The sequence below is a fragment of the Otolemur garnettii genome, unplaced genomic scaffold (assembly GCF_000181295.1).
Source record: "Otolemur garnettii isolate 467f Iridium unplaced genomic scaffold, OtoGar3 scaffold00021, whole genome shotgun sequence".
NCBI classification, from domain to species: domain Eukaryota; kingdom Metazoa; phylum Chordata; class Mammalia; order Primates; family Galagidae; genus Otolemur; species Otolemur garnettii.
Genome location: NW_003852416.1, coordinates 17,991,968 through 18,015,174, shown reverse-complemented (window position 1 = coordinate 18,015,174; position 23,207 = coordinate 17,991,968). Strand labels below are relative to the sequence as shown.

Sequence of the window (23,207 nt, the reverse complement as noted above, 5' to 3'; positions counted from 1 at the left end):
CTAACCAGGTGTGTGCCTAAACAAGTCCATGGGCCCACAGGCGTTTCTCTGGGTCTTAACCTTTTCTTTTCACTTATAAGATACATAGAGAGCTAAGAGGTGTCTGTCTTAAGATCTTTACCTAGGTGAAGGGCCTCAGGACAGCCAGTATAGGGGTAAAAGTTCAAGCTCTCCCCTAAGCAGACCAGGGTCCCCATGTTCCCTGTCCAGAGCACACAGACCTGCTTCCTTCACATCAGCTTCGCAGTGCTCAGAATCTGCAGCTTTGCTCAGGTTGATGGTAGCCCTGGAAAATAGGAGAGAGTAGAGGGAGGCATCTGGAAGAGGGCTACTTGCTGACTGGTCCCAAGAAGTAAAGACAATGCTTATACTTTCCCCAAATGGGCTCCCTGGCTGACCATAGGCCAGTGTGGTGCCTGTGGACCCATGGTAAAGAGGGGCAGGTGGACAGGGAAGTGCAGAGTTGTTGAGGGACTCAGTCAAAAGGAACTTTATTTGCCCCACATAGTTGTTAGGGATAAGGTTGCTAAAGCTTTCCTGATGACCTTTATTCCAAAGTTCAGCATCACAGAACTATGTGATGAAAAAATTCAGGAACTGTTTTAAGTACAGTTCTTCCTTGAGACCATTTAGAGAGTATTTGGGCTAAGTAATGCCAAGGGCAATACAAAGGCAGGGCCATCTGGGGGTCTGCAGATAGTCACTATCCTCCAGACCTCCATCAGTCTAAGAAAGGCAAAAGAAATTCCAGAGTCCTTTGCCAAACAAGTGAGCTAGGGGAAGCTCACTGGTGGTGCTTCCCTGTGTGACCACACCCTCTAGCTGTCAGAGGGGAAACTGCAGGTGTAGCCTCTCTGGCCTATGGCAAGCTTCTCTGTCTACTGTAGCAGAAACTGGGGGGTCTTCTGGAGGATCAAAAGAAAAGGAAGGCTCGCACCTTTCCTCAGGGAAGTAGGTCCTATTTTAGCCATGTCAGTTTCATGGGCCAGTATGGAGTGGACAGAGTTGGGGCTCTGAAACAAGTGTGAAGGCCATTGTACCTGAATGTTGATAGTAGAGAAGCTTCCCTTGGGATGTTCATTTCTGCTGGTATCCCCTAATCCTTGGTTCCCCAAGGAGTCCAAAGCCTGGCAGAGACCTTCATATGTTGGTAACCAACGCAAAACAAGGTCAGACACTGTGTTCTTCCAGCATCTACAAGGGCTCAGTAAATACTGGAAGAGTGGTAGCTGGGAGGATGTTGGTGGTCTTGGGCCACTAGTTCTCTGAAGGAACTCTGGCTCTTTGGTTCTTTTCAAGCAGGAGAGAGTTGACAAAGGTATCGAGACAGATGGCTCCAACCTAAGCGGTGTCAGTGCCAAGTGTGCCTGGGATGACCTGAGCCGCCCCCCTGAGGATGATGAGGACAGTCGGAGCATCTGCATCGGCACACAGCCTAGGCGGCTCTCTGGCAAAGGTGGGAGTCATCGCCCAGCCTTCCTTCTTCCTTTTCTCCAGGCTTGGTTTTCGGGTTCTCTAGGATGGATCTTTAACAAAAGCAGCCCATTCAATAGTTTATTTCCTGTTCTGATTTAAACAGCAAGTGAAGTCTTCCAGTAGGGGAGGGAGCTTTATTGGCCCATTTCTAGCTGTGTTTCCTGTGTGTACCTCATAGGTACCACTAGCAGGGACCATTGTGTTTTAGATTTTCTGCTTGCAATCTAAGGTCATAGAGGTTAGGGGAAGCCACAGAACAGTTACAGGAAAAGTCCACAGTCCACCCAAGTGCAAGAGAATGTGTCAGCCACCCACATAATTGACACAGGCCCATCTGGCTGAAGGCCATGCCAAATCCAGGGATCACTCTGGCCTCAGGCCCTCCTAGGCATTCAGCAAGAGATCTTGGTCTGAGTAAGAGGCCAGCTTGCAAATAGTCCCTACCTCCATCTTGTAGATATAGGATAAGGAACTGTGATCAGGGCCCTTACATCCACTGCATTCTGGGTGGGGTCTTAGGAAAGAGGATGTGACTGTCCTGTTGGAAGTTGTCCAGACTAGCCTTGGCTATAGAAATAGTTGTGGTTTTTAGCAACGGGTATCCCTAGCTTACTCCAAAGGAAAAGCAGCCACTTAAATATACATGGTGTATTGCTTCTTTGTCTACATCCTTTCTCTATTTCTTTATCTTTTCTTTTTGAAGAATAAGATGACCATTGCCCTATATAAAATACCTACATAGAGATAAAACTTATAAAAGTTTTTTTTTTCTTTCTGTAAAAGACAACTTAAGCCCCTAGTGCAAATATTTGAGCCCTTTCTTTCCTTCCTGCTTATTATAAAGGTGTGCCAAGCTTATCAGAGGTTGAGAGAGAAAGTATGTAGTTATTAGTTATTAGAATAATTTGGTTGCTTATGACAAAAAAGGTAATTTAAGGAGGGGGTCAGTGTCTTGTCCAAAATTTCAGGCACTATTGGCTATATTTTTAAAATTATAAAGTAATCCATGCCATTATAACAAGTCAAATAGTAAGAAAAGTTAGTACTCATCTCCTCCCTGCTCTAAGGCTACTCTTTTTTTTTTTTTGAGACAGAGCCTCAAGCTGTCCCCCTGGGTAGAGTGCTATGGCTTCACTGCTCACAGCAACCTCCAACTCCTGGGCTCAAGCGAGTCTCCTGCCTCAGCCTCCCCAGTAGCTGGGACCACAGGCATCCGCCACAATGCCCGGCTATTTTTTGGTTGCAGCCATTATTGTTGTTTGGCGGGTCCGGGCTGGATTCGAACCCGCCACCTTAGGTGTATGTGGCTGGCACCTTAGCCGCTTGAGCCACAGGCGCCGAGCCTCTAAGGCTACTCTTTCAATAACTAATGTTAATTTGCTTTTTTGTTTACAGTCTATAGAGGTAAATCTTAGATTAAAATGTCAATATGGGCTTTGCACCTATAGCTCAGCAGCTGGGGTGCCAGTCACATACACCAGGGCAGGTGGCTTTGAACCTGGCCCAGGCCTGCCAAACAACAATGACAACTACAAAAAAATAAATAAATAACCAGGCTTGGTGCCTGTAGCTCAGCAATTAGGTGACCAGCCACATGCATGGTGGGTTCAAACTCAGCCCCAACCTACTAAACAAACTAAAAAGAAAAGTAACTGGGCATTGTGGCAGGTGCCCGTAAGTCCCAGCTACCTAGGAGGCTGAGGCAAGAGAATTGCTTAAGCCCAAGAGTTTAAGGTTGCTGTGAGCTGTGACACCATGGCACTCTACCAAGGGTGACATAGTGAGACTGTGTCTCAAAAAAAAAAAAAAATGTCAATATGGAGGACCGGACAGCAAGCTTCACCCCAAAGACCAGCAGAGTACCTTGTGAAGAAATAATGCCACCCAGGGACTCTTCTTCTCCCCCTGGCTCTTGGTAGCTTCATGGAGAGGCAGAGTTCCCTGAGATAGGTAGGCTAAGGTGGGAGGATGATCTCCACATCCCACTGACCCAAGCCCAAGGGAAAGGAGTGGCAGGGCTAGACAGTAATTGACCACCTAGAATCCACAAAAGTATATATGAGGCATCTGCCTGTTCATGATAGGGCACTGCAGTCCTTACTCACGTCCATTTCAATGGAAAGGGTCCTTGGTGGCCTGAGGCAGTGACAAAGGCCTTGTTGGTCCATCATTGTCTCAAGCCATGTTAAGTGCAAACCTCAGGCCTATGACACGGGAAGGAAAAGGACAGTGAAGAGTATTCTTCTGAAGTGCAAGGGCCACCTCTGGTCTTCTATAAGAAGGGCGTTCTTCAGACCCAAGTCTTCTTGAGAACATAGTGCTTCCTCAGTCTACATTCACCTCTCATGTCTGAGTGTCTAGAGTGGGCTCAAGACCTTGGTGGCTTTTCCCCAGCATATCTACTGAGCCAGATTTCAAGGGCAGGGTGGGGGTTGCTGGGAGCCCACAGGGCCATTGGGCAACTTAGTGGTGTCTTGTTGCAGATACAGAGCAGATTCGAGAGACTCTGAGGAGAGGACTTGAAATAAACAGCAAACCTGTCCTTCCGCCAATCAACCCCCAGCGGCAGAATGGCCTTACCCACGACCGGACCCCGTAAGTTACCAGTGTCCCAGGACTGCGACAAGAGGACAGTTTATGCCCCTAGGCATTGCTGGATGGACATAGGGCCTCTGAGATTAAGGGCAGACATGGTTTGGGGCACACAGATCTGTGGGTCATAGCAAAGGGCCTCAGAAGGGACCCAGTACACCATGGATATAAACATCTGTAAATATTTACATGGGCTGTGTGAACAGACATGAGGCCAGGTTGGAGCAAAATCTGACTTAGGACCTTCCAGCCTTGTGGGAGCCCATTGTGCTGAGCACAGTCCCCTCCTTATCTTAGCCTCAGCCAGAGTTGCCCTTCCTTCCTTCCTGGAGCCTGGTCTCCGGCTGATAGCTGCAACCCTGGGGGCCTCCCTGTCTGGCCAGCCCCACACTGGATGCCTGCTACTGAGGCCCTTCTTCCTGCCTCCGTTCACTGGGGCCCAGGGAATGGAAAGGAAGTCCTTTGTAGGCCTCTACTCCCTGTTCAGGGACCTTATAGCCTTGGGAGAGACTGTAGCCACCCCAGAGGTCAGAGCTGCTTTCTGCTAACTTCTCTTCCTCTGATAGGAGCCAAATGGTGGGCAGGGCTGGAGCTAGGCACTCCCCTCTGCCCTTATCCCTGTACAGCTCTAGGGAATAGCTGCTGGCAAGGGGTGCCTGGGAGGTGGCAGCCCAGAGCCAGGACCTCACCTGCCAGAGAGGAAATTACTGTGCCTCAGGCTAAAAGGGAGATGGACTAATCCTGCAAGACCAACATGACCATCCTTCTTCTAATGAGTCTTTCTATACACTTGCTATGTGGCAAGCTCAGGACCTGGGAGCCATCCAGGGTGCACCAGGCTCTTTCTTTGGGGGTACATGACTGAAGCAATTAACTTTTAATGGCATGTATTTGGCTATAGATGCAATTTGTTGGAAATAGCTGCTGCTTTAGATTCTAGCTCCAGTTGCTGATCCTGGTCCTCAGAAGTGGTAGTGATTCAGTGCCCTGTAGAAAAGACTGGTCAGTGTGATAGGGAGGGAGGGTGTCTTGGAGAAGGAAGAATGAGAGGGACCTTGAAGGCACTATAGAATTTTAACAAGCAGGAGAAGGAGCTGAAGGGAGTGGTGCAAGGGAAGCCTAGCTGGTTAAAGTTGAGACTGCTTCCTGGGAGCAGAACATAGAGTAGGTAGTTACTCTTGGAACGTGGTTTCCCTAGATGGCTCACTTGTTGAACCTCCCATCCAGAAGTCATAAGAGTTGAGCTCTTTGGCAAGAACCTGGAGGAGCCTCCACTACCACCTTAGAGAAGCTTTCAACTCTAGCTCATGGGTTTCTCTAGCCAGCTGCCCTGAAGTAGCTAGCTTAAGGCACCATGATCTCCTCCTAGCAGTAGCAGATGGCCTCACTGGGTCATGGGGCCTCTGGAAGCTCTTCACCTGTGAATCTATACCTCGTCCCAGCACTATGCTCCTTTCTATGCCCTGAGCATGGCTTCTTGCTCTGGACCTTGTTGGCATTGATGGGAAGCCAGAGGTACTTGTAGACTTGTTTTTTTTAAAAGAGACAAAGTCTTGGGCGGTGCCTGTGGCTCAGTAAGTAGGGCACCAGCCCCATATACCGAGGGTGGCGGGTTCAAACCCGGCCCCGACCAAAATGCAACAACAACAAAAAATAGCTGGGCGTTGTGGCAGGTGCCTATGGTCCCAGCTACTCAGGAGGCTGAGGCAAGAGAATTGCCTAAGCCCAGGAGTTGGAGGTTGCTGTGAGCTATGTGACTCCACAGCACTCTACCAAGGGTGATAAAGTGAGACTCTGTCTCTACAAAAAAAAAAAAGAGAGAGAGAGAGAGACAGAGTCTCATTTTGTCACCCTCAGTACAGTGCTGTGGTTTCACAGCTCACAGCAACCTCCAATTCCTGGGCTTAGGCAATTCTCTTGCAAGCACTACAAGCACCTGCCACAATGCGTGGCTGTTTTTTTGTTGTAGTTGTCATTGTTGTTTAGCAGGCCCAGGCCAGGTTCAGACCTGCCAGCCCTGGTGTAGGTGGCTGGTGCTCTAACCACTGAGCTATGGGCGCTGAGCTGTACTTGTAGACTAAAGTCTCAAGCAATTGCCTATAACAGTCTCAGCCTAGATGGCCTCCTAACTCTGAAAGGCCAGGATTTCTGAGCAGAATGTTGAGGGTTCCTGCAGAGATATAGCCCACTTGGCCCTGTTGTACCTGTGGGGCAGGTCTGAGATCTTACTCCCTGACCTGGATATACTTCCAGCTGCTGCTCCCCTAGTCATTGCAAGGGGCATGCAGCTCTGGGTTCCCAGATACATACATGAACCCAGACTCAGCCCATATCCTGACTAGGCAGTAGGGTATTGGTTCTGGTCTGAGTCTATCTGTAGACACAAGGCAGAGACACTGCTACATCCTCTCTTTGGCCTAAGTTGACTGGGAATACAGAGAGATGGGTGGCAATGGATCAGAGGGGCCAGCCCTCTGGGGTCATTTCCCTTCCCTGCAGCCAAAGTGCCCAGTCAGGTCTCCACAAAGTGCCAGAATCTGGTTACCAATTTGTTAGCAATGGGTTGAAAAGTGATTCCTTTGCCAAGAACATTCTCCCTTCAAGTCTCTCAGACACTAGCTTCCTGTTATCTCAGGATCAATGATGTTGGACTCTGTTCAGTTTAGCAAGCACAATTGTAATATCTGTGCTGCGCACTCTGGGACCTGACCCCATTTCAGATGTACCACATGAATTGCGACTAAGAAAGCCAACCCAAAACATGCTGGCACCAGTGTTTGCTCCTCTCCCTGTGGGGGAACAACCAGTGTGGGTCTTATTTTGTTTGCGTGTCCAGTTTCTCTTCAGTCAGGCTTTCTGGGCTGGGAAGTCTGATGCACGGGTCTTCATGGGTCTGTATATGGTCGAAGGAGGATGCCGAGATAGATCAGCGGCTTAAAACACCTGAAGCCTGTGCATTAACATCTGGCTTCTGGCCTATTTGGGGGAGCCAGGCACTTGTTCTTTTCACACATCAATGTCAGCTAACACTTGCGTAGTGCTTATTCTGTGCAGGTAATGTTCCCAGTGTTTATACCTACATTAATGTAATTCATTCTCATAGTCACTCTATGAGGTCAATAATTTTATAAATCCCCCTTTTACAAATGAGAAAACTGAGGTACAGAGAAGCCATAGGTAACTTGTCCAAGGACAGAAAGGATTAGAGCTAAGAGCAATCTTATCAGCCATGAAAACAGGTGTTATCCCGTTCTAGGGAACCCATGAGGAACACACAAGACTGCGTCCCTGAGATGATAATGACCTTCACTGGTGGAACTCATCTAACTGGTTGTAGGATGAATAGGGACCTCTCACATAACACTGAAGACAAGGCTAAAGCCTCATGTTTGAGGCTTACTGTGCTTACTTAGCTCTAGGGAAGATATGCCTTGAGCTGAGCCTCAGTGATTCCAAATCCCAGAAATAATGAGCTGTGTCATAATTGGCTCATTTATACTAGAACTACTTTTTTACATAAGGCCTTGTTCTCTTCAAGTTCAGAAACAAAAACAACCCTATCTCTGGCCCCTCTAACACCTCAGGGCTAGGAGATTTCTTTCTGAGGCCCTATTTTTTGCTTCCCAGAAAGACAGGCCCCTCTGGGTAACCTGCTCCTTTCCTACTCTCCATTGCCAGCCCTCCTCCAACCGCTTTCCCGGAAGGAGAGTCCTTGGCCCTCTTTGGGGTTTCTTCAGCATTTCACAACACTTGCATTCCAGCCGTGAAATTTGTATCTGGCTTTTCCCAAGATGATCAGTTGAGAAAAGCCTCCTTCAGCTTGCTGGCGCCTCCCTTCCCACTGCCTGCTCTGGTGAGTTTGAGAAGCATGAGAGGCAGCTCCTTTGTGCCACTTGAGGACAGTCTGGCTTTAAGACCTTGCCTGCCAGCATCTGTCAGCAATCTAGGGGGGAAAAGTCACTGGGCATCCTCTCTTTCTGTATCACCTATTCAGATGTGGACTGTTCTGTGGAGTCTGGCTTTAGCTCTCCAGCCTCTCCATGATGGTTTGGAGGGAAGTTTTGCAATCTCTATATAAGCTATTGCTCAGATACTAGGAACTCGCATCAGTATACCAAGACCTTTTCCTTCCTCAGCCAGTAACTCATGAAGAGAGGTCATGGGGGAGAGGGGGCAGATGCAGGGGCTCATGCCTGTAATCCCAGCACTCTGGGAGGCTGAGGCAGGCAGATCACCTGAGCTCACAGATTTAAAATCAGCCTGAGCCAGAGCGAGACCCTGTCTCTAAAAATAGCCAGACGTTGTGGTGGGTACCTGTAGTCCCAGCTACTTGGTAGGCTGGGGCAAGAAAAGTGCTTGAGCCCAAGACTTTGAGGTTGCTGTGAGTTATAATGCCATGGTACTCTACTGGAGGATGACAAAGTGAGACTCTGTCTCAAAAAAGAAAGAAGAGCAGAGCTAATACAAGTGTGTGCACACATGTATTTAGAGGGGGAAGGTCCCTGACTGAGAGAAGCACTTTGTAGTTGAGGCACCTTTAAAAAGCAGACTCACCATCATTACTGAGCCAAGTTTCTTGGTCTTCTGGAATTGCACCAGCAGCTTTTAAGATCTTTTTTTTTTTTTTTTGGACTTAATTTCCTGGCAAATTAAGGTTTTGTAGCATGAGTTCTCCTGTTGTGACATTCTCATCTGTAACACCTCCCCAACATACACATACACACACATATATTTTTTTCTCTACTTTTATGAGTGTCTCTGCTCCCATCTGTTTGGCCTTTTGGATGGGGTGACTTTCCTGCCTCTTATTCCCATCTTGAATAGCTTGTAACCTGGCCAGGGAGTCATCTTTTAGAGAAAATTGTGTTTTGTTCAGCCTATGAGGTTCATGAAGATTAATTAGAAGCAGAAAATATCTTGTTTGCATCCAATCTACCAGTGAATTGGGGTGAAGGAAGGTGAGTTTCCATCTGGGGAAACAGCTGGGCTGTCACTAGTGCCACTAGCATGCAGGGCAATATTAGGTAACCCTGTTCTAAGGGTCTTTTGTGTCGGTGCTGGGGCCAGCCCAGAGCCTGCTCTGTCATGCTGGCTTCCCTCACCACTCCCACATTGGGGAAATACGGTTGTTTGCACTGGAAAGAAAAACCCAAAAAGAAACAGTCCTACTCTATGGCCCCAGCCAGGCTCTTCAGGGCTGATGGGAGAAATGGCCCGGTCCTCTCTGGTCCCTGCTTCCTGGACTAGGATTCTCCTTTTTGCCTACCTCACTATGATCCATGTTGTCATGCTAAGTGCCTATGTGTGCCTTTCTCAGAAATACACACTTGAAAGGGTAGAACAAGGGGCTCCACAGCAAAACTGGTGAGGAAAATTTCTATTTTAACTCTATTCTTTGTTCCACATCCCCAAAGAGATGAAGCTCTGGCCATTGTTAACACCCTAACTTCAGAGTTCCTTACTGGCACTTTGAATTCTTAGTCCAAACACTGCGTCCCCCTTCCTCGAGTTGCACGATCAGGAGTATTTTTATCACCTATCCTTGATCCTCAGTGTCACCTAACACTTGAGCAGTGAGTCACTTTTCCAGGGAAGCGAAAGGAAGGCTCAAAGGTAAGAGCTGGAGAAAGGAAATGATTCAGTGTATCAGAAAAAGGAAAGCCAGGGCTTTGGCAACAGCATGCCCATTCAGGAAAGCAGGGAAAGCCCCCGCCCAAGTCAGAGGGCAAGGCTAAGGATGAGGTCCCTGGTACCCAGAAGAGTTAATGGCTAGCTAGGTAGGAGTCTTTCTGAATCATTCTGGTTTGGGAGGGAAGCTGTCTGATAAAACTTAAAAAAAAAAAAAGTTGAGTAGGCAACCCCCTAACTTTCATGCAGGGTTTACTTGCCCTGTCTTCTTCAGCCACACTCTTTCCCCACTATTCCATTGTCACATTGTATTTTGGGAGTGTTCACAATGAAAATAATGGATTTTATCATTATTTATCATTATTATCGTGTGATCTTTTACTGGTGGTATCACCCCTATCAGAGAATTTGTCAGAGTGACCAAGTGATATAGCCTTGTGCTTAACTGTAACTTTGGAGGTGAGCTGGTCCCCATTACCTTCTACTCCACACCCCTACCCTCTCCCACTCTTGCCCTGAAGGGAGACCTACAAGGTGGTTCTCTTTCTGGAAAGTTCAGTGCTTTTGTCAGCAATCAGAAAGCAAAAGGAATAATCTCCCAGGCAGCAGGCAGAGGCCAGAGGTTGGGCTGGACTCAGCAAGTCAAATCCATTTCACTCCTGAATACTGGCCAACCCTAATGCCCTGGTTCCTGTTCCTGGGCATCCCCAAGGAGAAGGCCCCAAGTCGTGTGGCCAGTGAAGACGTCACAACTGTCACAGGACTGAGATTATGACTAAAAGGAGTCTTGGTGGTTCATCTCATCTGCTCACATCCCTGCTGCCATGGACAGAATAGGCCCTTTAGGCTAACTTGTAAAAATTAAGACTTTTCAATTTTAAGAGATCAAGGTGGAGAAGAAGCATGGGTAAGACAGACCCTGTTGTTCTGTACCATTTAAGTAGGATGACCAGGGTGTGTACTGTGAACTATATACTAGGATCTATCTTGACAATGGAAGGGGAGGAAGGTATGTTAGGATATGTAAAAAATCATCTTACTCAGTGAGAAGCATAAATATAGAATGTGTCATATAGACAAGTGGTAAAGACTAAGTTAATAAATTAGATGGATTCTGGAATTACTGAGGTGTGCCTCTATGCTGTACCCGTAAGCCATTCCTTGGTGCTCCTAGTGCAGTGAGAATCCTGGGACTGTGCAGGTTGTTGTGGCTAAGTAGGACTTTGATTGCACAGTGCCATGTGCCAGGCGCTGTGTTGTGGGCTGCTGTTGTTCCCATTTTGCAAATTAGAACACTGAAGCTTAGCTAGGTTGCATAACTTATCTAGAGTCAGACTGCTAGGAATAAGTGTTAGTCAAGATTTGAATTTCGGGTTGTATGACTCCACATCCAGGCCTCTTCACCACTGTGTATTGCCTGTAAGAGAAGATAAAAGTGGAGGGGGTGTCTGCCAGTTCACAGAGAGGAAAAAACTGGAAAGAAAGCCTTGGAAACCTACATAGCAATGCAGAGTAAAGTTGGTATTTTAGTTTGCCTGGAAACCCCAGAAGGTGGCAGGTCAGAGAAGACCATTTGGCTGAGAGATGCATACTAAAAAATAAAGTAAAATCTTAGAGGATATGCTCCATCAGAATGAGTGAGGAAGACAGATGGGGTATAGGAAATGGGATCCAACATAAGAAGGAGGCAGGAGAATCACAGGGTGAAGGGTAAGAGTGATCCCAGATGGCAGCTGTGCAGCAGAATGAAAGGCTGCCAACTCAGATGGGAATAGGTTGTAAGGATCCTCTGGAGAAATATCTTTAAGAAGATAAAATTGATAAATACTTGATATATTTGAATGTTTTGGCAGATGGATCTGTAGACCATTAGTAATAATAGTAACTCTAACTGGCTAGATGCAATGGCTCACACCTATAATCCAGCATCCTGGGAAGCTGAGGCAAGTGGATTGCCTGAGCTCAGGAGTTTGAGACCAGCCTGAGCAAGAGTGAGACCCTGTCTCGAAAAATAGCTGGGCATTGTGGCAGATGCCTGTAGTCCCAGGTTGCTGTGAGCTATGATCATACCATGACACTCTCTCTACCAAGGGCTACAAAAATGAGTCTGAAAAAAAATTAAATCCAAGGAGAAAAGAAAATCATGACAAAAAGGAAAGAAAAGTGACCATAGTAAGTATACTTCATGGTTCTGCTGTAAACAGCATTGATATAGCTATAATAATGTAAACACTTACTACAGGTCTACACAGACTTATAGTGCAGCTATCTTGGAAAGCTAGGAAGGCAAGAGGGTGGCATGGGAGAGAGCTAAAAGCTCAACTTCCAAACTGGGGAGTCAATAGGTAAAACTTGAAATACTGGGAACTAGTATGTTAAAAATGTCAAGGAAAACCAAAAAAATCAGTTAACAGAGGGACAGAAGTTATCTCCGAGGATGGGGGAATGAGAAGACTGCTGACCATAGTAATGAACCTTATGGACCCATTTGACTCTTTAAACTTTAAAAAAGCTTTTAAAAAAGTTAAATAAATGATACTGTATAAATTATTATAGCTTGCCCTGCCCGATGAAAAGAAAAGATGACACATTGCAGGTAAAAAACACAAAATTGGCACCAAGGCAAGCCCAGGGGAACTTTAGCTTCTCTGGCCTCAGTTGAAGGTGAGTAGTGGAATCATCTGAAAGGCCCCTTGGAAAGCATCTATCTCAGGGTAAAGAAGATGATGAGAGGACTCAGCTGTGGCCCCAATCCTGACCAGCAAGGAGGAGGATGGAGTAGGAGTGACAGTCCTGGGAGAAAGCAGCTTGGACAGGTAAAGTTCAGAAGGGAAAACCCTGGGCTTGTGGTCCCCAGAGGAGGTCCCCACAGCCTTTTAGGGAGTTTTGTAGGTCTCTGGCTAAGGTTGGAAAATGCTGGCTTACACAAAATGAAACCAGTTTGTTTTCCCTCTGTAGTCCTCCACAGAGTCCAAAATGCCAACATTTTGTGAATCTGTAATCTGAGATACAGCTTTTTTTTTTTTTTTTTTGAGACAGAGTCTCACTTTGTCACCCTGGGTAGAGTGCTGTGGCATCACAGCTGACAGCAACCTCCAGCTCTTGGGCTAGGGCAATTCACTTGCCTCAGCCTCCCAAGTTGCTGGGACTATAGGTGCCCACCACAACGCCTGGTTATTTTTGTTGCAGTTGCCACTGCTGTTTTAGCTGGCCAGGACTGGGTTCAAACCCATCACCCTCAGTATATGGGGCTGGAGCCCTACCCACTGAGCCACAGGCGCCACCCAAGATACAGCATATTGTATCCAACTCTTGCCACACCCGTTTTTCTAGAGTCTTCTCTTAAAACTCTATTGAATACCCTCTGGGAAGTCCTGCCCTGTCCAGGAAAGCAGTTCTTTTAAAAGTTCAAGGAAAAGGTGGATGTATCTTTGTTGATGGCCTTTTGAGGGAAAGACCTCTCAAAGGGATTGAAGTTTCCTTTTTATTTTGGAGATGACAGGGTCTTGCTCTGTCACCCAAGCTGGGGTGCAGTAGTGTGATCATAGCTTATTTTAACCTTGAACTACTAGGCTCAAGCAATCTTCCTCCCTCAGCCTTCCAAGTACCTGGGACTATTAGCACTGGTCACTGTGCCTGGCTAATTGTTTGGCATTTTTTATAGAGACAGGGTCTCATTATGTTGCCCAGACTATACTCTAACTCCTGACCTCAAGCGATCCTTCCTCCTTAGCCTCCCAAAGTGCTAGGATTATAGTTGTGAGCTACTATGCCAGCTGTGTTTCTAAGGAGAAATACATGTATAATGCTTATGCTTTAGCTGGCATCAGGGAGACCTGAGGTTTTGTCTCAGCTCTTTATTTACTCATTGTATGACCTCAGGCTAGTTTTTTAAATCTCTGAGGTTTGAGCGGCGCCTGTGGCTCAGTGAGTAGGGCGCCAGCCCCATATACAAGGGTGGCAGGTTCAAACCTGGCCCCAGCCAAACTGCAACAACAAAAAAATAGCTGGGTCTTGTGGCAGGTGCCTATAGTTCCAGCTGCTTGGGAGGGTGAGTCAAGAGAATTGCCTAAGCCCAAGAGCTGGAGGTTGCTGTGAGCTCTGATGTCACGGCACACTACTGAGGGTGACAAAATGAGACTCTGTCTAAAAAAAAAAAATAAACTCTGAGTTTTATATCTTCATCTACAAAATGAGAAAAATAATGCCTATATAGGGGCTGTTATGAAAATTAGAGGAAACAAAGTATATAAAGTATATAAAAGAGCTTGACATAGGACCAGCACCATAGTCTATGCTCAATAAAAGGTATCTCTTAATATCATTGTAAATAGTCCTCTGAAAACCAAAAGGAGATAGGATACCTCAAGGTACCAGTACAGGTATATAGAAAATCCTTCACACAACTCAAAATTTCAGAATAATTGGAACAGTTGCTCGAAGGAGAAGTAAAGTCAGCATAGACTTTACAGAACAGAGTCAAGAAGAGCTGAAAATGAGAACTGAGTCTTACAAAAAGTGCTGTGATCAGCAAAAAGGACTTTATTTTTGTACTTCTCTTTTAAGCAAGAAGAAAGAAAACCTAGGCCCCATTGTTTAGACAGAGTAATGTTAATCAGTAGCATAGAGAAAGCAAAATTTACTTTTGTTCTGTTTGAGGTACATCTAAAAACAAATGGTCATCAGACTAGGAAAGGTCACACTGGCACTAACAAAAGGATTGAAGCCCTGATTTCAGATCTCCTGGCCTATGTGTATTGTACCCTGAGAATTGGCAAGTGAGATTTATGAAGTTGGTGTCAGTAATCTTTGAGAGAATGGGAGAGAGGTGTTGGCAGACTAGAAGCATTCAAGACTTTCAAAAACCGGCCAGGCGGGATGGCTCATGCCTGTAGCACCCTGGGAGGCTGAGGCAGGCAGATTATTTGAGCTCAGGGTTTGAGACCAGCCTGAGCAAGAGCAAGACCCTATCTCTACTGAAACAAACAAACAAACAAAAAAAAAAAAAACAAAAAAACTAGCCAGGTGTGGTGTGGCAGGTGCCTGTAGTCCCAGCTACTTGGTAGGCAAGAGGATTGCTTGAGCTCAAGTGTTTGAGGTTGCTGTGAGCTCTAATGATACCATAGCAGTCTACCCAGGGCAATAGAGTGAGAGTGTCTCCAAAAAAAAAAAGAGAGAGAGAGAGAAAAAAAGAGAGAAAGGGAGGAAAAGGGAGAGAAGGAAGAAGAGAAGGAAGGAGGGAAGGAAGGAGAGATGATCCTCACTGCCTTTTTAGAAATGGAAGGAAGGAAGGGAGGAAGGAGATGATCCTCACTTACCTGCCTGCTAGACAAAGGAAGTACTATAGACCTTCTATAAGTTAGGTTTAGTAAGACATTTTGAGAATGTTCTGATGTCATTATAGGCAAGACAGAAATGTCTGGAGAGCATCCAGAAGGGTAAGGGGCTTGATGATGGCAAGGTTTGGTTGATTTACAACTAGTTGGATGAGGATACCCAAAAGGTAATAATGTCAGTCTGTCAGCCTGCCCGCCTAGGCCTGTCCTATTCACTGTTTAATCAAAGCCTGGGATGAGAACTTTTTTTTTTCTTTTTTTTCTAGAGACTGAGTCTTACTTTATTGCCCTCGGTAGAGTGTTATGACATCACAGCTCACAGCAACCTCCAACTCCTGGGCTTAGGCAATGCTTTTGCCTCAGCCTCCTGAGTAGCTGGGATTACAGGCACCCACCACAATGTCCGACTTTTTTTTTTTTTTTTTTTTTGCAGTTTTTGGCCAGGGCCCGGTTTGAACCCACCACCTCCAGTATATGGGGCCAGTGCCCTATTCCTTTGAGCCACAGGTGCTACCATGTCTAGCTATTTTTTGTTGCAGTTTGGCCGGGGCTGGGTTTGAACCCACCACCCTCTGTATATGGAACACCCTACCCGCTGAGCCACAGGTACCGCCCATGGGATGAGAACACTGACAGTGAATTTATCAGTTTTGTCAGTGATGTGAAGTCAGTAAGAAATGCCAGTATGGTGGATGCCAGAGTCAGGTCTCAGAAATGCCCAAACTGCTTCAAACCCTGGCCTCATAATGCAGAGTTAGGTCCAAATAATTAACAGTACAACTGGGTAGGGAAGAAGAGATCCAAGGGGAACCCATGAAATCCTGAGGGAGATTTCATTGACAGAGGGAGTGTGGTATGAGTTGGTAATATGATGACATTACAAAGAATAGATAATTTGATGACAGTTTTAATAGAAATAAAGTATCCCAAATGAGAGATCATAGTCCCTCTGTGATCTGCACTGATCAGACCACATGCTGCATTTTTTTCTATACGCAACAGTTCACTCCAGATATGATATTCTGGCTTTGGACAAGCTAGAATGAGTCCATGGAAGGGTGACTTGAATAGATTGAGGATTTTAGAACTTGTCAAAAATGTAGTTGAAAGTTGGTACCACAGATACTAAGGAAAGAAGCTATCGAGGGGAGGTGAGAGCAGCCTCGCAGATTTGAAAGACTGTCCCGGGAAGATGGATAAACTACCTCTGAGCAACTTGAAGGCCAGTAGTCTGAGAATTGCAAGAGGCTCTGGAGAAGGAATAAGGCCCTACCAACATCTCCCTTGGAGAAACAAAGGTCTTAGGGTTTTTGTTGGCCTATAGTTGGGCTTTCCCAGAGTACCAGTGGTTGACTAGAGCCTGCAGTATACACTCAAGAAGTCAAGAACCCTTTCCTGCCGCTTATCAGAAGTCTCCTCTGTAAGCTCAGGGCAAGAACCTTTGCTCAGCAGAGGGACTGACCTGGCCAGAAGCAAATGGTAAAGGCAGACATTTCTGTTAAGCCACCAACATTCCTGCAGGAAGAGCAGATAGACTTTAGAGGCCACAAGCTAATGTCAACACATCAATGCGTTGACGAGATATTTATATATATATATATATTTTTTTTTTTTTTTTTTTGAGACAGAGCCTTAAGCTATCCCCCTGGGTAGAGTGCTGTGACTTCACAGCTCACAGCAACCTCCAACTCCTGGGCTCCTCTCCTGCCTCCGCCTCCCAAGTAGCTGGGACCACAGGCGCCCACCACAACACCCGGCTATTTTTTGGTTGCAGCCGTCATTGTTGTTTGGCGAGTCCGGGTTGGATTCAAACTCACCACCTTAGATGTATGTGGCTGGCGCCTTAGCCACTTGAGCCACAGGCACCGAGCCAACAAGATATATTTTGAGCACCTATGACATCGCAGGCGCTGTTAGTGCCTCACATGAGTCATCTCATTTAATCCTTCGTTTTCTTTTTCAGTTTTTGGCTGGGGCTGGGTTTGAACCCGCCACCTCCAGCATATGGGGCATGCACCCTACTCCTTTGAGCCAGAGGCACCACCCATTTCATCCTTATAATGACCATATTGTTATTTATTCCCATCAAGAGGATACTAAGCTTAGGGAGAAGTTAAATGATTTGCCCAAGGTCACATAGGATTCAAACCCAGAACCTGTGCCGCTAGTCACTCTGTCTCCTGGAGTATGGCCTTGGCCCCATGCTCCTGGCCGTTCCCTGTGGATGTAGGCCATGCCTCCCTGGGAACCCTTTTCCTTTCCAGCCCACAAAGCCCTGTCTTACCCTCTACTGGGAGAAAACAGCCCAACTGAAAAATTAGGCCACACTGCCGAGCACACTACTTATTTTTTTATGACTAAGATTAAGCTGACAACCATGCAAAACATTGCAAACCTGTGTCAGCTGCAGATTTAATACCTCACCCAGCCCACACGAATAATTCATGCTTCTGCATCGATGTCCAGAAAAAACAAATCAGCAAAATGCTGGGCTCCTGTGTGTGTGGAGCAGCCGGGTTTCCATCGAAGCAGCATGCCGGAAATACCCAAGCTCCAGGACTGCAGATCTAGCATTTTGCAATTTTTTTTTCTTTTAAAAGATTAAAGTACGTTTTCAAATGATTGAAGGTTGGTGGGAGGTGTAAATGTGGGCACTTGTCACATTAATTCTTCAGATGATTAAGTTCTTTTCCATTTCTTTAAAGCTGTTTGCAGTTGGGTTTGATGTCCTCGTTCTGGGTGAGTGTGTTGTGGCAGTTACCAAGGTGACTTTAGCTGACTTTCAACAATTTATTTTTCCTCCAGCTTGAGACGTTTCTAGCCCTGTGTGCTGTTGATTCCTCTCCACCAGCCCTCACCCCACCTCCCATTGCTGTTCATCAGCATTTTTGCCTACACCAGAGAAGCTAGGATTCTCCTGCAGGCCCTGCCTGGGCAGGTCAGACCTCAGCCCCTTTCAGGAGCAGGGTGGTTCATCTGGATAAAAGAACATGTTATCAGAGATGGCACAGGGGAGCGATTGTAAGTCACCCCAGCTCTTCCACTTAAACTCACACTGAGATCTTAGGCTTATCACCTCACCCCTCTGAGCCTCACTTACCTCATCTATAGAAGAAGGGTTAACTGAACCTACCACAGTGCTTGTTGGGAGGATTCAGTGAGCAAACCTATGGATTTAGCAGAGGATCTGGGGCTCAACTAACATGAGTGCTGTTGATTCCTGAATGCTACTCTTTGGGGGGGCACCCCTGTGTTACTCCTGAGCCCCCATCCCTCAGAAGGGAGGTGTGGCACCCTGGCAGAAGGGAAAGAGAGTTGGTCAGAAGTCAGAGGCTCCTACTCTTGGCCTACCACAAACCTGCTCTGTGGCCTTGGATGCATTACCAGCCCTCTTTTGTAAAGGAAAGAGGTAGATTAAACAGCTTCAGAGTTTCCTTCCAGTCCTAGAAATACCATGACCCCCTTGGCTGTAGCATTTGTCTCCTTCACAGATCTTGTGAAAGGGTTTGCCAAGGGGAAGCCAGGGGAAAAGGAAGTTTCAGAGTTTGCTTTAGGAAACCAGAGGAAGGGACTGCTTTTTTTTTTATTTTTTTGAGACAGAGCCTCAAGATGTCCTGGGAAGAGGGCCATGGCATCACAGCTCACAGCAACCTCCAACTCCTGGGCTCAAGTGAGTCTCCTGCCTCAGCCTCCCAAGTAGCTGGGACCACAGGTTTCCGCCACAACGCCTGGCTAATTTTTGGTTGCAGCCGTCATTGTTATTTGGCAGGCCCAGGCTGGATTCGAACCCTCCACCTTAGGTGTATGTGGCTGGCGCCTTAGCCACTTGAGCCACAGGCACCAAGCCAGGAAGGGACTGCTTTATGAAAGAGCAGTCACATCTGAGGGTGGATTCTCAACGCGGGAGAAGACCAGCTGATAGGAAGTCTTCGTTACCTTGGGAGCATTTCTAAACCACTGCCTCAGCAGGGCCCTAGCTGTCCAACCTTATCCTCCATCTCTTTGCCTGTTGACCTCACACCTTTCTGGGGAGGCCTCACTGGCTGTAGGCCTCCAATTTGTAGCTCCTCTTCCCCAGTGTGAGGAGGTTGGGCCTGCCCCTCAGTGGCTCAGTCTGGCTGTCATCCTGGGTGGCTGCTCCCTGCCACTTGAATGATTAATAACGAGAGTTTCTCATCCAGTATTTTGATGGACACTTGGGGAATTGTTCTGAGATTCAGAGCCCAAACCAGGATCCGGCCTTTTGAATGAGATCAGTTAGTGATTCTTATTTCCAGCTGAGGCATATTTGAGAGGTTGTCAGTAGGGGCAGCTGAATTTGAAAGAGCAAATCTTAGCGTGCAAAGAGACCCTATGGTCCAGCTGTGAGACAAGCTGTTGGCATAGAGCAGGGCAGGAGGAAGTATGAGGCAGCAAGGAAGTACAAGGCAGCAGTTACCATTCACTGTGGCCAAGGTCACAGTCAGAAGGAATCTGGTACGGGGGATCTTGGGGCCTTGAAGTCCAGTGGGGGATGGAGAGAGGTCTGGTTCTACCTCCTAGACAAGCCAATTGCTTCTGAGAGCCTGGCTTCTGTCCCCTTTAGTGAGGATTGTATCCTGTCTGGGTTAGATGGAGGTTGTGGATGTCACTGCAGCTCCCAGTCACTGGCAGGAGCATTTTTAGACTCACCTGGATAGAAGCTCTTGGAGATGACCACCCCAGGCTTGGATAGCTCAGGGTCTATTGCTCCGGGGCAGTAGAAGAAGGGCTCCCAGAAGCTCCTGCTGATAGCACAAGAAAAAAACAGGTGCTGTGCTATAAACTTTAATGTAGTGTATTAGCCAAAGCTTCAGGCTTTAGAACCAGACCTTCTTGAGACCAGACCTCAGCTCTACTCACTCCCTGGCTATGCCACCTGGTCAAGTTACTTAGCCTTCTTGATATCCGGTTCCTTATCTGTAGACAGGAGATAATAGTAGTACTCACCTCTGGGAATCGTTGTGAAGCACCCAGCCAGTGAGAAGTGTTTGGCACAGTGGCTGGCATTTGGCAAGCACATATTGAATTGTGGCTGTTGTCATTATCATCAATCACCATCATTTTCATTATTATTCAGGTGCCCATCCAGAGATTGCCATTTTGCTCCTCTCTGTGGTTTTTACCTTGTGCTAAACCTGTTCCTGTGCTTGCTTCTCAGGAGCCGCAAAGATAGCTTGGAAAGTGACAGCTCCACAGCCATTATTCCCCATGAACTGATCCGCACACGACAGCTGGAGAGTGTGCATCTGAAATTCAACCAGGAGTCGGGAGCCCTCATTCCTCTCTGCCTAAGGTGAGCCCACAGCACCCATCTTGGTCTCCAGGGGACACTTCAGAGCCTCCCCAAGCCCTTCCCCCAATGCCCAAATCCTCCAGAGCCCTCAAGGAGTCATCAGGCCTTTGCTTGCCATCTCTTTTAATGAGACATGTCAGGGTCTAAGGCTCAAGGAAGGGAGGACAACTTCTTTGTCTTAGGCCTGTTTGGGAGCCTGGGGACTCTGGACCAGCCAGGAGCCCCCATTTCACTGGGCTACAAGTATTCTCCCTGCCCAGACCTCTGGCCCACCACTTTGAGCAGTGGCAGCCAGTTGGCCCTGTGGATCATTCATAGAGAGGGGTGCTCCCTCTTTTTTTTTTTTTGAGACAGAGTCTCAACCTATTGCCCTGGGTAGAGTGCCATGGCATCATACATAGCTCACAGCAACCTCCAACTCTTGGGCTCAAGTGATTCTCTTGCCTCAGTTTTTCTATTTTAGTAGAAACAGGGTCTCACTTTTGTTCAAGTTGATATCGAACTATTGAGATCAAGCAATCCTTCTGGCCTCCCAGAGTGCTAGGATTACAGGTGTGAGCCACTGTGCCCAGCCATCTCTCGCTCTTTTTTTTTTCTGAGACAAAGTCTCGCTCAGGTGGCTTGGGGTTCAGTGTCATAGCTCACAGAAACCTCAAACTCTTGGGCTTAAATGATCCTCTTGTCTCAGCCTCTCAAGTAGCTGGGACTACAGGTGCCTGCCACAATGTCCAGCTATTTTTTTTTTCTATTTTTAGTGGAGACAGGGTCTTGCTTTGCTTAGGCTGGTCTAAAACTCCTGACCTCAAGTAATCCACCCATCTCAGCCTCCCAGGATGCTAGGATTAGGTGTGAGCCACTAATCCAGCTGAGAGGTGCCTTCTTCTCTATATCTCTTATCTAGCCCAGAGCAGCAGCAACCCCCACTGGGCCCAAGACTGTGGCCAAAGAGCCCCATTGGTCTCAGGCCTTACCACTTGGTTGACAGACCTTCCTCATCTGCAAGTTTTGGAATCTGGGAATCCACAGGAATTAGATGCTGAAGTACTTTTCAGTGTTTAGAGAATTGTTTCTCAGTTCTATTTCCCTTAGGAAAGTTCTGTGATCCAGGGGATCTCAGATGCCCCCAGATATTCCACAAGCCCAAGGTCAGGGGATGGCAGGGTCACCAATAGCACTAGGATGTGGGGTGAGTATTCTGGTGGGTTGGGCTCTATTTCTCCTGCTTGCTGCTTTACTCATGCTGAGCAGTTAGTTCTTCAAATCCAGTGGCCCAGCAGACTCCTTACGGGATTAGGACGCTCACCTGTGTCCCTTCTGCTGCTGTCCACAGTGCCAGAATCCTAGCTGTATAGCCAGAATTCAGCTCTCTGCTCAGGGATGCTGGATTGGGCTAAATCTGTTGCATCTGACTTCCTCCACAGCCCTTTGGAGTTCCACCCTCACTTTGAAAGCAGGGGAGGCAACAAGAGTAACTCAAAACTCAAGAGAACAGTGACAAGGAAGGAGTTAGACAGTTTGGACCCTCTCCAGTGTCTCCCAAGCCTAGAGAAGGAGCCTGAAGTGTAACCAGCAAGGCCAGTCATCCTGGGCATCAGGGCAAAGATATTATGCAGTCAGAATGAGCAGGACCCAGCAGGGCCCACCTCCAGGACCCCAGCTGCTGCCTCCTAGCCACTACCATGGGTCAGGCTCAGAGTGTTTAGACTAGTGAAGGGTTAATCTAAGACAGCCTGAGAAAACAAAGAGCAGGGTTTGCTTCCTTTGTTGACTGGCACCTCTGCCCCTGCTGCCCTTCCCCAAGGTATATTTCCATACTGGGGATTAACAACTTCTCAGTGGCTCCATCAGAGTAATCCCACTTGGCTTCAGCATTTTTTGTTTGTTTGATCGCTTTTGTTTTTTGTTTTTTAATTATTTTTTATTAAATCATAACTTTGTACATTGATGCATTTATGGGATTCAGGGTGATTGCTTTTGTTTTAAGATGTGCTTGTGAGGGGTGGCACCTGTGGCTCAAAGGGGTAGGGTGCTGGCCCCATATGCCAGAGGTGGCAGGTTCAAACCCAGCTCAGGCCAAAAACTTGCAAAACAAAACAAAATAAAATCACAAAATTATAAAAAAATAAAAAATAAAAAATAAGTTTAAGATGTGCTTGTGGCCTTTGGGCTAGCCATCTGAATGTTATGGAAAAGCCCAGAAGCAATTAGCAGATTCTTCCCTTGACACTATGAAGTATCGTGCTATGAAGGTACTATACTGTCATCCCAGGGACTCTGAAATTTAGAGGCTGGGCATGGTGACTCACACTTGTAATCCTAGCACTTCGGGAGGCTAAGGCAGGAGGATAGCTTAAAGCCAGGAGTTTGAGACCAGCCTGACTAAGAGTAAGGGACACTCTGTCTCTATAAAAAATAGCAAAATTACTTGCCTGTAGTCCCGTCTACTCAGGAGGATTGCTTGAGCACAGGAGTTTGAGGTTGTAATGAGTTGCAATGGGGCCATTGCACTCCAGCCAGGGTGACAGAGCAAGACCCTGTCTCTTAAAGAAAAAAATGTTTTGGCTCAGCACCCATGGCTCAGTGGTTAGGGCACTGGCCACATACACCGAGGCAGGCTAAACAGTAATGACAACTGCAACAAAAATAGCCAGGCATTGTGGTAGGCTCCTGTAGTCCCAGCTAGTTGGGAGGCTAAGGCAAGAGAATCACTTAAGCACAAGAGTTTGAAGTTGCTGTGCGCTGTGACACCACAGCGCTCTACTGAGGGCAACAAAGTGAGACTCTGTCTCAAAAAAAAAAAAAAAAGTTAATAGACTTTAAATTTTTAGAGACGTTTTTAGATTTACAGAGAAGAGGGAGTT

At 46.9% G+C, this 23,207-nt stretch overlaps 1 protein-coding gene across 2 annotated transcripts in view; it reads left to right on the top strand.

The window, feature by feature from the left end:
• SUFU (SUFU negative regulator of hedgehog signaling) overlaps positions 1-23,207 on the top strand; it is a 140,940-nt gene that overhangs the window by 100,716 nt on the left and 17,017 nt on the right. The window contains exons 7-9 of one of the 2 annotated variants that reach the window (XM_003787216.3): positions 1,303-1,456; positions 3,960-4,071; positions 20,212-20,346. In XM_003787216.3, the coding sequence (XP_003787264.1) occupies positions 1,303-1,456; positions 3,960-4,071; positions 20,212-20,346 (401 nt within the window). Of the gene's footprint in view, positions 1-1,299; positions 1,457-3,959; positions 4,072-20,211; positions 20,347-23,207 lie in introns of both variants that reach the window. The other variant, XM_023511639.1, reaches the window with a different exon arrangement.